The 13,130-nt window shown below is 44.1% G+C and overlaps 1 protein-coding gene across 6 annotated transcripts in view; it reads right to left on the reverse strand.

Moving 5' to 3' along the window:
- ADGRB1 (adhesion G protein-coupled receptor B1) overlaps nucleotides 1–13,130 on the reverse strand; it is a 295,063-nt gene that overhangs the window by 55,826 nt on the left and 226,107 nt on the right. For all 6 annotated transcript variants that reach the window (XM_055800321.1, XM_055800320.1, XM_055800318.1 and 3 more), the window contains 2 exons: nucleotides 6,272–6,374; nucleotides 2,058–2,208 (listed from right to left, as the gene is read on the reverse strand). In XM_055800321.1, coding sequence (XP_055656296.1) covers nucleotides 2,058–2,208; nucleotides 6,272–6,374 — 254 coding nt within the window. The remainder of the gene's footprint in view (nucleotides 1–2,057; nucleotides 2,209–6,271; nucleotides 6,375–13,130) is intronic.

Raw genomic sequence — 13,130 nt, forward strand, 5'->3', positions numbered from 1 at the left:
ACTGAATAAGAAAATCAAAACTCTTAATCTGTTTTTGATTATTTGAAAGAAAGTTATTCCTACCTGGTCTGTTCCATTTACTGTGTATGGATTGTCCTCCTAGGCAGTCAGTCATGCTACGTAATCAGTGGCAAGGTTTTGGGGGCTTTCTGCAGAAAGTGAATTTTACATATACAATTCCAAATAAATACATTAGAAACCTGTTTCAGAGAGTTTTGTACTGCCAGGCCAGAGGAGAATCAGGTCATGTGTTCATCATGTCCCCCTAGAAAAGGTTGTTTGCCAGTAACTGCCAAGAGCCATAACTGTTATGAACAACTACAGACCCACTTAGAGCTTGAACTGTGGCAGCATTAAAAATCTAGTAGTGGAAACTATGACATGGTCATAAAAAGACTAACAAAATTACTTCTTCTTTACTCAGGCTAAATATGATGACTGTATTGTTTCTACGGAACAGTTTGTCTGTCTGTTCTAAATAATAATAGTAAAAAAACTCTAATTGCTCTTTTCTGGAAAGGCAGAGTTACATACTGAAGAGAAGAAAAAAATAACACCCTAGGAATAAATCTCATTGCTGATGAAAACCACCATAGCTTCAATGAGCTACAGCTGACAGCAGCTGAGAACTTGGCAAAGATGTCTAGAACGAGGGCTTAGAGAAATGCTAATATGCAAAGGGGGAAAAGGGGGAGAATCAGCCCATGACAAAGTGAATTGTGCTAATTATTTCAGATTATGCTCTTTAAAACGTATTTTCGGACTCTTTCCTCTTAGAAGTGCCATTAATCCCAGCTCTACAGCTGAAGTCTAACAGGATGCTAAATACCAGAAATTCCCTTGCTGCCTTAATAGGTGAAAACGTTCTTCATTTCTTGTCCTAACCTACTCCAAATGGTTAGTATGCATTATTTATCAGCCAGCGCATCCTAGCTCAGAGATGATGACGTTTTACTAGCAGTGCAAATTATGCTTCTACACATGTAGGGTGTTTTCTTAAATCTGTGCAGACTACAAATGTGAATGTCGCTCATCCAAAATTCCCTTGGCTAACACACCCATCTGTCCCAGTTTTTACAAATCAGAAAAATCCCTTTTTATTGCCTAGAAAAGCTATTAGTTGGTTGCATTCGATATCCCTGATGACCCTTGAATCGCTGTGTTCGTGTATAAACATATGCATGAACACACACAGGCGCATCCAGCCTGTGCTTTGCATGTATGTGGCTATGCTCCTGCTACACACAAACAGCGGATTTCAATAACACAATTTATTTTCTATCGTAAGCAAGAGCTAGGAGAGAAAACTTAAAGGGATCCAGGTGCTGGAATGAGGATGGCTCTTGATGTGCCAGAATAAATCACATCAGGGCACCTCGTAAGCATCGGAAATACCTTGCCTGGGGAGAAATGCTAGACTTCAGTAGTAAAACGAGACACTAATACAGCTCAGACACACAACGGTTTCTCTCTCCCTTTCTCTTTTTTGCCTGCTCGTTTTTAAGCAACTTTTTGTTCAGTTGCTCTTTTCAAATGCACGCCTGTTATTGCATTGAAAGCCCAGGTTATGGGTTTGTGTTTTTTTTCTACTACAGAATGCATCATTTAAGGCTAATAAATTAAACATATGGAAGAGGCAGAGGGAGAGAAATTAGTTACAAGCATCTGTACCACTCTTATAGTTTATTTGTCTACAAAAAGCCCTGCTGCCATGGAGATGGGATTTCAAAGCTTGCTTCACTCCAGGTTGCACGTGGAAGGAGACAGTGAGAGAGAGAAAAGGAGAAAGCAAGAAAGAGACACAAATCCAGCAGAAACTACCCGCAGCATACCCTTTGAAAACTCAACCCCTCTGCAACTTATCTATTTGGTGTGACCCTTGGGTACGCTGGGTGGCAAGCAGGTCTTTGCAGCTCTTGCTGATGCTGTTTCTAACCATCTCAGCCTTTCCTGACACCCCTGAAAGGGTTCCCAGCACCCTCTGCCAAGCCTTCTGCAGGGCATCAGTCCCTCTTGTAGCCCAAACCCTCTCTGCTCCACAGACCCAGGATCCTCACCCCATCCGAGACACAAGAAGCGCTTGCGGATGATGCGGTTCCGTAATCGGCCCGTCACGGCCATGTAGGACTGCCAAGCCTCGGTCAGCACCCAGCAGAAAGAGGAGAGGAAGAAGAAGTGCAAGAAAGCTGCCACCAGTGTGCATATCACCTGGAGAGAGGAGGAAAGGAGGACATGTGAGAAGAGCAGCAGGCAGAGAGAGCAGCGCTTAGGAGAGCAGAAGGTGCAGGGAGGTGCTTCCAAACCAGGCTCTGGAAGGCAAGGTCATGGAGATCAGGACACAAAGAGACATTTTAGAAGGCTGCCTCCCCCACCAGCTTCAACCCAGCAAAAGACCAAAATTTCAGTACTACACGGAAATCAGCTGCTTTCCAGCATGAGCTCTAAGATTTTTGCTGAAGTCTGAGCCTGCATCCCATCCTGGTGCTTTCTTGGCTTCAGCAAGGCATATTCATTTTCATAATGATCAAAACCATTGCCATGATCCTTTTGAGGAGGACGAAGCAGTTAATAAGCCGTGCACTAATCTCAGCTCAAAAGATTTGCAAAATACCATGTCATTGGCAGCCAAGCCATAGAAATTAAATCAGAGAGGGGCAATTCAGACAGTGTCCTGCCAGGGAAGGATCACTGAACGAAAGAGTTAAGCCATGAGAACTGGGTGAAATCACGGCTGCCAGGGGCTGGTAAGGACTGCAAACATGAGTAGTGCAAGTTGCCCAAGAGCATATAACTGCTAGCAGACAGGGAGAAAACAAACAACCAAAAAAAAAAAAAAAACAACCACAAAAAAACCCACCACAAAAAAAAACACCTAAAACCCCCAAAGAAACTACATTGGAAGGAATTTCATAATGGCGATCTCTACTACTCGGTAGGGAAATGTCTCAAGGGAAACGTAGGGAGCTTAAGCCATTTAAAATTAAACTGGGGAAAGTACTAGCAAATGCATTATGAAGAACAATCCTGTAGTGCCAGGGAGATGGACTGGAAAGCTGACAAGCTCGTCTTTGTTTTTAACTCAGCAAGGCCAAATCTTTCACTGGTGCAAATTGGTGCCGCTCTGTTTAACTCTGCCAGTTTTCCACCATCTGTGGGCTGGAAACTGTGAATCAATGTACTCAAGAAGAAAATGATGGAAAGAAACTTCAGTGGCTCCCAAGGAGAAGGGAGAGCAAATAGACTTTAAAAGTGACTCTGGAGAAAAAAAAAATGGCTTAAGGCATTCAGGGCAGGGGGAGGTTTATAATAAAGCATTTCTCTGCTTTGAGTTATATCAGGAAATATGGACTTTGGGTTTACGGTCAATGAACCTTCCTCTTTTTCCATCCACCAGCATCTTTTAACACAGAGCTCTCATGCATGGAGTGTCTTTTTTCACGATTTTATCGGGTTGCTCTCGATTCATACACTGGCACAAACTGGCGTTATCAGAGGTTGTGAATAAAAGTAAGACTCTGTGTTCTTTGAGACAGGAACTATCTTTTTGTTCCACATTTGTATTTGACGCCAAAACCCTTTGCATTCTGCCTATAAACAGATTCTGAATGGCAGTTCAGTACAAATGACACAGCTCAATATGATAATTTCAAGTAATTTTCACATTTTAAAAGAATCCTAAAAAGGTAGTTGTTATTCAACAGCTTACATACATACATAAAACAGTTAAAAACACAGGATGCTTTCTGGAATATATTTTAAGAAACTGTTATTTTAGAAAAAAACAACTTTTTTTTTTTTTTTTTTAACATCAGATACAAAACTATTTGTTTTACCACTTTGGTTTTGTTCTGCACAAACACAGTTCTGCCCAGTGTGCCAGCAGTTTGTTCTGCACAAACACGGTTCTGCCCAGTGTGCCAGCAGTTTGTAAAGGGGAGAGAAAACCTTTGCTTTCCAATTTTACACCAGAGATACATTTTCTGGGTATTTTTTTCTCAATCAGGTAGTTTTGATAGAATGGGAAGGAAGAAGAGAGGAGGGGAGCACAAAAGAAATATGCACACCTTAGCTGGGCCAGGATAAACCCATTGTCTGAACTGAAACCAGGCTGTGAACTTGGCGAGCTGATGGGCAAGCATGTATTTGCTTCTTCTACTCCTGCTGCAGGTTTTTTTTCCTTCCTTGTAAGGAAAAATAATCACCTCCATGAAGGCCTAAGCACAGGGATATGATGTCCCAAGCTGCTGCAGAAAGATCTAGCAGAGTTTGTCAGTCTGTCAAGGCCATTAGCCCTTGTTTTCCTTTAAGAGGAAAAATCTGTTTCCTTGCAGCATGTAGCCATGCCTTTGAGACATGGACAGTTCATGCAACATTAATTTCTTTTGTATCACATTATTGCTGACACTAATTTTTTAGCCTTTTCCCATGCCTTTCATCTTCAAAAAGCTTAGCAAATCCAGGCGTGGAATCTTGTCTTTGAGGTTACATGGATGGAAATCAAGGGAGAATTTGGCATTTCCAGGGAAACTAATACTGTAGAAAGTCTCCCAAGTAACTGCTATTATAAATCAGTCATCACCAACACTTTAAGATGCTCCATTATCAATAATTGAATGTGAATAAAATCCTAATTTACACTTCTTCGTCTCTTCTCTGTATAGTTTTCTTTCTCTGTTCCCTGCCAGAGACTGTTTACTAGATGGCTAAGCGGAAATCCAAGAATAACCTTTCTATTTATGGTGTTTCATGCATATGTATGTGCAAAGAGCTAATCTGCCTCATGCAATCGAAGCCCGGAGCTTTGAATCCCTGCTAACAGCTCTGACAGTCAACACCCAGAGTAATGTGAGAAAAAGCACGAGGGAGAACCTGAGCTCACAACTGTGCCCTGAAAGGGGTGGGAGAGGGTGAAGACATCCACCTCCTGTCCTGGGGTGAAGAAGAATAACCAAAGAGGTGGTCCAGGCATGGTTTGCCATATCGTGCATACCTCAGTATTTCTTTCTATGGAAAGAAGTTCCTAGCCCACACTTGGGGTTGCAGACGATGCACCCAGGGAAAGCAAGAACTTATCTCACCCCTTCTCCACCTCTTGCCAATGATGTTGGCCATGAAAGGCAGCTCTGCTTCACGAACTTAATTTCTGAAAGGCACTTGTTTAATAGCAGCAGGGCTGGCTGGCTGCATGTCTCCACACTTCTTTTCACACACATGACTCAACAGCTGTAGAGCTTTTGCTAAAACAACTTACCCCTAACAGCCCTCCACAGAAATGAGTGTTAGTGATTCAGTAAACCCTGGGGCTTCTCTGCAGAAATGCTTCCAAAAGTGACAGCATGCTCTGGCTGCCAAAGTAGAGGCTTGAAAAAACTGGCCATTCACTGGTTATTATTAACTAAAACCTAAATTTTTACTTCTGATTGAGATTGTGGCAGCAGGAGTAGTGGAGGATGCTTCTTGCCTCAGTTTTCTGCTTAGCAGAGTTAGGATAGTTGAAGCACTTGTGGGGACGGGAAAAGGTACGACTGGAAAATACTAACAATGAGCAGTGATTTGTCATGCCAGCTGCCAACAGGGAAACTAAAAGTACGCTAGCTGGAGAAAAGTTATACAGGCAACATGTGCCTCTCCAGCTGGGTCTGTAATGGGGGAAGGCATGTACGTGAAACCAGGGCACTTGGCTTGAAAATCCCCGTTATGTCTTGCCTTTACTGCTCGAGTCACACTGTGATCCACAGCGAGTCCCTCGCGGTCCCCAGCTCTGCAGCGTGCACAGCACGTCTGGCAATGCTTCCTAACCCAAATAAAGGTGGTTTTTGTGGCTGTGTTCATTAACATCTGCCAAGCGCTTTAAGCTCCGAGTATAAAAGTTGCTGGAGAAATAAATGTAAAGCTGAGATATTGTGTTGTTTGGTTGTTGTTGTTGGGTTTTTTTAAAGCCTTTTCTCAATCTGTCTTTCTTTGTAATTTTTGGAAAATAAAATGGTTAAAGCCTTGCAAATAACCATGTTTCTTTAGTGTGCCGTGTGCCAGCTACTCTAGGCAGATATTCAAAAATATCACATTGGTTTTAATCAAAGCCCTGAGGATGCTGACAAATTATCAAAGAAAGAGTGAGAGAGAAAATAGAAATCTGCCATTTAGTTGTGTCTTTGACATGTCGCTAATTAACAGATGGAGGAAAAATGAGGAAGAGCTGCCTGAACGGATCATTTCAGTGCTAAACCACGGGAAAAGCAAACAAATAAACAAAGCCCAACTGATCTCTTACCTTATTCCGGGTCTGGGTCTGTCCGATCAGGATGAGAGCGTTGGAGGAGATGATGGATAGGCAGAAGTTGATAAGAATGACAGAGCGCTCTGAGCGAATATACCTGCAGCAAGAGAAGAGGGGGAGGGAGATCCACCCTGTCACAACGTACATTAAGTTACCTCTGCAAAGCATCAACCGGGTGCAGGTTGCACTGGGCCAGGCTCTACAGAAGGCCATGGTAAGAGATGGCCCATTTCCTGCAGATCTTGTATGTTAAACAGACAAGAACAGGGGGGAAAGGGAGGGGGAGAGCTCAGGTGCAGTGCTCAGCCCACAGATCTCTCCATCCTCCCCCATCAATGCTGGAGTTATGAGCATAAGTCAACAAACAAGGGGCCAGTCTGGTCCCTAGTCTGAGCCTCTCCTAAAACAGTAGAGTGCTTCAAGTCTTCTTCAGCTCTGCTTACTTGAAAGGGGACTTGAAAAGGAGCTTACAAGAAAACAGACAGGCAACACATGGAAAAAATCCCAAATAAGAAGAGCCACAGGCATGCTGGTGATGAAAGCAGATCACGAATGCATGCACCTTCACAACAAAGTGTGTGTGATTCAGCATTCCCCTTTGTTTAACCTAACAACCCATCCTGAAGTGAGAAGTATTTGTGGCTTCCCCCCTCCCCACCCCAGATGGAGAGGTTTGGCACTTCCCAAAACTAGGCCAAATAAGTAACTGCAGCTGTGGGTCTGGGACATTAGGGATCCAGGTTAGGAAGCTGTTGCCTTCAGCACCTTGCATGAGCAAGCTATTTGTCATTTCTGATTTGCAATACGCAGCACAGCACCAACCTGCTGCTGAGGTATGTGCCCAACAATTAATTCAAACCACAGGCTGCAGAGGGAAATTTCTTTGAAGGCACTTTTATCTACCTAATAAAATTCAAGGGGAATTGCAAAAGTGCAAGCCCTCAGGGACTGACTCAGGACCTGACCATACCAACACTCATACACGTGAATAATCTGAGTGATTCGTCAAGTGCCCTGCCTGAATGCCAGATGAGTGAAGAGTAGACGCTGATGCTTACAGAAATTAGAAACAGATCTATTAATCAAGCAGCTCATCCTTGGAGGCTAATGCAGGATTATTTCCTATATTCTAGCACATCAACTATTTATATTAGGAATGTAATTTCATTAACCGATTTTAGCAAGAGCAAGTTGGTCGTGCTTTGGCTGCAGAGTTTTGAGTTTCTGACTATGTAAGCAGGACGAGTTTACTGCACGTGTCTGTTCTGCCAAGGGTAAATCTGTGCTTCAGACCTGCTGAAGGCTGCAAAACTTTGATTTTAACTTCCCTCTGAGTTTTACCTTCAGACAAACATTAATATTGAGGATATGCTTTCCTGATTACAGAAAAGTCACTGACGCAAACTAGCCTGAACTTAAACCGTGTTGAAAATCTGGTTTATAGCTAGTTCTCCCTGAAACTCACCCAACCCCAGAACGGAGTACAAAACGTAGGCTTCTAGTTCAGCTAGAAACCAGGATGACTGCCTGCAAAATAAGACTCTGGTTCCTTTCATGGCCAATCTGATCCCAAATTTCCCCATTTCATTGGGCTTAATACAATGCTGTGCATCACCTGGATCCTATTCCATTTGTGGCTGAGGGTACCAAGCCATCAATCTACGCTTTGATTGTAAAGCAATCAAAAATCAAAAATTGTAAAGCAATTTGAAGTAAAACATTGTCTCCAGTCAGCAGCTTCTAGGGGATAGAAAGGGAGATCTGGACTCTGTCCTGGTGGGAATGAGATTTAATAAATCTGTGTAGCAACACTATGATCCAATTGGCATTAGTGTGCACTTTGAAAGTCTCCTCTGGTCAAAAAAGGTAAGAAATGAGTTGACCATAAGTATAGACTGCATGTGAATGTAAGGGAAGATAATATAGCTGTCTTCAGATTTTTTCCCCTGCTTAAACAAGCCTCTCCTTTCTCCGTGCTTCCTTTCATGCACTGCGAGTCCATCCTGTTCCCCAGATCCCTGAACCTCCAAATTACAAGATGTGGGTTCAGAACATGTAGAGTCACATCATCAGAATAATTTAGGTTGGGGAAACCCCTCTCAAGTTCCCAGTCCAATCCTCTGCCCCCAAAAAGGGCTACTTTCAAAGCCAGATCAGGTTTCTCAGGGTCTTGTCCAATCGAGTTTTGAAAATCACCAAGAACAGAAATGCCACCATCTTTCTTGGATGACTTGTAACAGCGCTCAACTGATCTCACGGTGAAGAATTGTTTTTCTTAGTAACCAGCTGGATTTTTTTCCTGCTGCAGCTGGTGCCTCTAGACCTTTCGCTGTATACCTCTGCAAATTGCTTGACTTTTCCGTAACTCCTCTTTAACAGCCTTCTCTTCTCCAAGCTAACCAAGCCTTGTTCCCTTTGCCTCCTTTTACATTATGCTCTCCAGCTCCCTAAGCATCCGCTGGACTTATTCCAACGTGCTGACATCTCTGGTGTTGGGGAAGTCCAGTATTTGGCACACTTGCCAAGAGTGTCAAGCAGAGAGGAATAATCAATTCACTTGACGTTGGCTATACTCTTTGGCTGTATAGCCCAATATAATATTGGCCATCATTGCTACATGGCTGCACTGCTCATTTATTTCTGAATTGTTGCCTACTAGGACCTGCAGAGCCTCCCCTGTGGAGGCATGAGGAAGCCAGTCAGTCCCCAGCCCATCCTGCACCACACTGTTATTCTGTCCCAGGTGCAGGACTGTGCATTTATCTTTGTTGCACCATTTCTCCAGCCCATATCTCTAGGTTTTTGAGGTCCTTCTGAATGGCAGTGCTGTTCTCCAGCATATCAGTCACTCCTCCCAACCTGGCATCACCCACGAACCTACTGAAGGTGCAATCTGCCCCATTATCCAGGTTATTAAAGAAGACATTAAACAATATTGGCCATAGTATCAACCCCTGTCAGATGCAGCTAGTAACCAGCTCCTGATTAGGCTTCAAACCTTTGACCATTAGACTTTAAGCCTGTACAAACTCTACCCAGTAAGCCACCTTAGAAGCTACCGATCCAGTGCACAGTTCCCTGGTCTGGACACAAAGATGGTATGGGAGACTGTTTTAAAGCCTTGGTAATGTCAAAATATATACCTGCTTCTCTCCACTGTCCATACAACCACTCATCCCACCACAAAAGGGAAAGAGGTCAGTCAGGCACAATCTGCCCTGTCTATTCCCAATTGCTTTCTTGTCCATCATTTTACCTGGAAATAACCTTTATAACTACTTGCCTCTTAATGTTACCAGGGGCTGTTGACCAGGCTCACCAGCCAGTTGTTCCCTGGACCCTCCTCTTGCCCTTTTTAAATCAGGGTGTAACATTTGCCTTCTTCCAGCCATCAGGAACCTTCCCCAGATGATACTGGCTCCACAGTAAAACCAGCCAGCTCCCTCAACATCACTTGATGCATGCCATTTGGTCCTGTGGACTTATAAAAGTCCATCTTACTTAAATGGTCTTCAGTGCTCTCTTCCTTGCAGTGGGCAGTACTTTCTTCCCCAGATTCTGCCACTAGTTACTGGAACTGGGGTGCGAGGGAGCAAACCTTGCCAGCAGAACAGAGTGATGAAGGCACTGAGCATCTTCACCTTTTCTACTTCCTTCTCCATTAGGTTACTTGCCCCATTCAACACTGGGCCACCACTTCCCTGAGCAATCTTTTGGTGCTGGTGTACTGACAGAAATCCTTCTTAATACTTTCCACATCCCTTACCAGTTTCAAATGCAGCTGAGGTCTGACCTTCCTATTGTATCCTGCATTCATGGGCGATGCTTCTATAGTCCTCCTTGTTAGTCTGACCTGGTTATCAAACATTTCCTTGTTATGTTTCAGCTCAGCCAGAAGTTCCCCATTATGCTGAGATGGCCTCCTCCCATGCTTGCTTTTTTCTTCCATTTCCTCTTCTCCAACTCAGGATGTTCCACAGAAAGAAATCACCATTACTATCCAGACCCTCTGGCCAAAAAAAGTCAGAAACTCATATCAGAGAGGGAAAAAACACAGAACTTGATGGGTTTTGCCAGTGGAGACATCTCCAGCAAAGGTAGAGCTGCTCGAGGGTGCTGTCTTACTACCCCTTGGCTGATACATGAACTCTGCCTAGTTATCAAAACATGCTGTACTCAGCCACCAAAGCAGGGGAAGTCTCACTACAAATTTAGGGAACTTCTGCTCTGGCCTGGGTCCTGCAGGATGTGGGGAAGCCCTGTGCAAACCAAGACAGATGGAGAAGGTGGGGAAAACCCTGCAGTCTGTCTCGCTGTCTCCATTACACTCCCTCCCTCTCCGCAAACACTGAGTCACTCTTGCTTTCTCACTGTGCGTACAGACATCCTTCTCAGCGCACTCACTTACTCATTCCTGCTACCTCCCACCAAGGCCACCTAGTGCCCCAGCATCTCTGGCAAAGGCAGAGCTCCTGGGTTTAAAGTGTTAAAAGCCCCTTGAAAGCTCACTGACAACCACTAAATCAATCCTCAGGCTTTGATGGGCAGGGAGTGAGAAAAGCTCACGCTGATATCTTTCAGTGATACAGCATTCACCCAGCCACGGCCAGTGAGAAAGGTCTGCCGTGCCCCACATGCTGATGGGCTGGTGGAAGAGCTATTCAATAGCAAGCATCGATCTCCATGCTACGGAAAGGTCACTGACTGAAGAGGCTGTTGAACCATTGAACCGCAGTGAGTTCAGGGATGGAAAACACTCCTGAAACACCACCGTGTCAAGGAGCTACTTGAAAGGAGTGGTGCAAACCCAAGCTTAGAGAAACACAGTACTAAGTCACTTCACCTGTTCTGACCCTTGAACAGTTCTCTTTCTGCCCAGTTTTTCAGTTTTCAAGAGGGAAGATCTTTTTCTTTCAGTTCCCCCTCTTTTTCCACATGGACAGCGGGGCACGTAGCCCACACACAGATCGTATCACCAGCTGTGACCCAGGACAGCCACTGGCGAGATGTAACAAGGTCACTCCACTTCTATGGCCCACTGTGTCACTGACCTCTCTGTTGAGACTGCTAATAAGGCCAGAGATGCACCATCTGCAGCAGAGTTTTTGCAGCCATCTGTCTACTGGGAACTGGAGTGAGTCCACCAACAGGCCACCAACAGCCGTCAAACAGAGACAACGTCCAGTTTTCAATGAGACTGTGCCAAGTTGGCTGTGCCTGAAATGATCGCTTGCATCAAAAAGCTCATGTCGTTCATGCCGATGGCTGAGTAGGTACCACTAAGAAGCAACCATTATTTGGCGGTTTTGAATGGGAAGCGGAGGGTAAATTAATTTCATCCCTGATATGCAGCCCAAAGCTGGGATCACCTCCCTTTTACTCTGCCCCCTTTTCTTTACCATCTTCCTTTCCCTCTTTCTCCCCCACCCTTTCTTTCTGCTTCCCATGTATAAAGAAACCCTAGCTGGGCAAAATTCTGGGAAAGTTTCCAAATTGTCAGCCTCAGTGAGCTTATTCATCAGAAGTGTTTCATACTCAAGCTGAGTCTATGTATGCATGCTCCAGATGCCTTTGTCCAGAGGTCTGAATGAGAAATTTCCCAGCCAAAGCTCCCCAAAACAGCTGAGCTCTGGCAAGTGCTCTCCACAGAAGACCAGGCAGTTAGGGTATGAGGAGTTTCTCCCTGCATGGTGAAAAACAACCACTTTGTTACTGCTGTATTTTAGCAACAGCAGCTGGAATAATACTGCTGATCCCACTTCTAAGCATTCCTCCAGCGGTTCTCTATCAGACTATATAACATCTAGGGCAAAACAAAGCAGGAGCCAGGAGATAATGTTGACTTGAGTATGATGTTCCTGAGCCCATTAACAGGACAGCACATTCATGTCCAGCAGCTATGCCTAAAATAAAAAGGACACACAGAGTGCTCAGGGCTTAGCCACAGGAATGCTGTGAAGTTCAGAAAACATGAAAACATGATCTACAGAGAAGAAATGAAACAAACTCAGCGCACCAAAGAGAAATTCTAGAGATCACTTGATCATGCTTTACAAATATTTACACAAAGAGACTTAGGATAGAGAGCCCTTTAACCAAGATATAGCTGGTCTCAGGATCACTTGGAAATGCATGTCCATCCTTGGCTAGCTCACAAATGCCCACTCAAGCCTCCCATATACATGTCTCCCATTCATGCTGATCATTTTGGGCATAGCCCTAACGCAAAGGCTGGAATGAGAAATTAAAAAGAGCGTATTTTAAACAGGGCAGGCAATTAACTTTACTGTCCTCAATAACAGTAAATATTGAGGGGCACACTCCTGGAAGAAAATACATCCTGTTATTCCAAATGACTCTGGCATGCTCCAAACTGATTCAACCTCACGTATGAACTAGGGTTTCAGATCCTGAACTTGTTTCTGACAGGAAAGAGAGGGTGAGGCTCGAACACTTGCTCTTTACTCTTCTAGCCTAACTTTCCACTTGATCCTGACACCAGTGACACCAGTAAGTCACCTACCAGCGCTGCCCAGTGCTGCCCAGCCTGAGGAAAAGCAGGAGAGGACAAGGACTTGAGCACATCCAATGATACCCCAGGCACGGAAAAACCTGAGTTCTAGATAAATGTTATTATGATCAGTCTTCAGCTTGTAGCACTTGCCATAATTAACTAGCCACTATGCACTGTCACAGTATCAACAAAAAAAGATGCATTTTTGCTCATTTTTTATTGTTCTGTTTTTTTCCTCTATCACAGGGTAGAAAAAGTTATCTCAATTCACAGCTCTGAACTGAGTTTACCCTTTCCTTCATACTATGAATCACTTGACAAAATAAGAGCTTCAGACTG

Source organism: Falco peregrinus, chromosome 3 (genome assembly GCF_023634155.1).
Source record: "Falco peregrinus isolate bFalPer1 chromosome 3, bFalPer1.pri, whole genome shotgun sequence".
In the NCBI taxonomy this organism is placed as follows: Eukaryota; Metazoa; Chordata; class Aves; order Falconiformes; family Falconidae; genus Falco; species Falco peregrinus.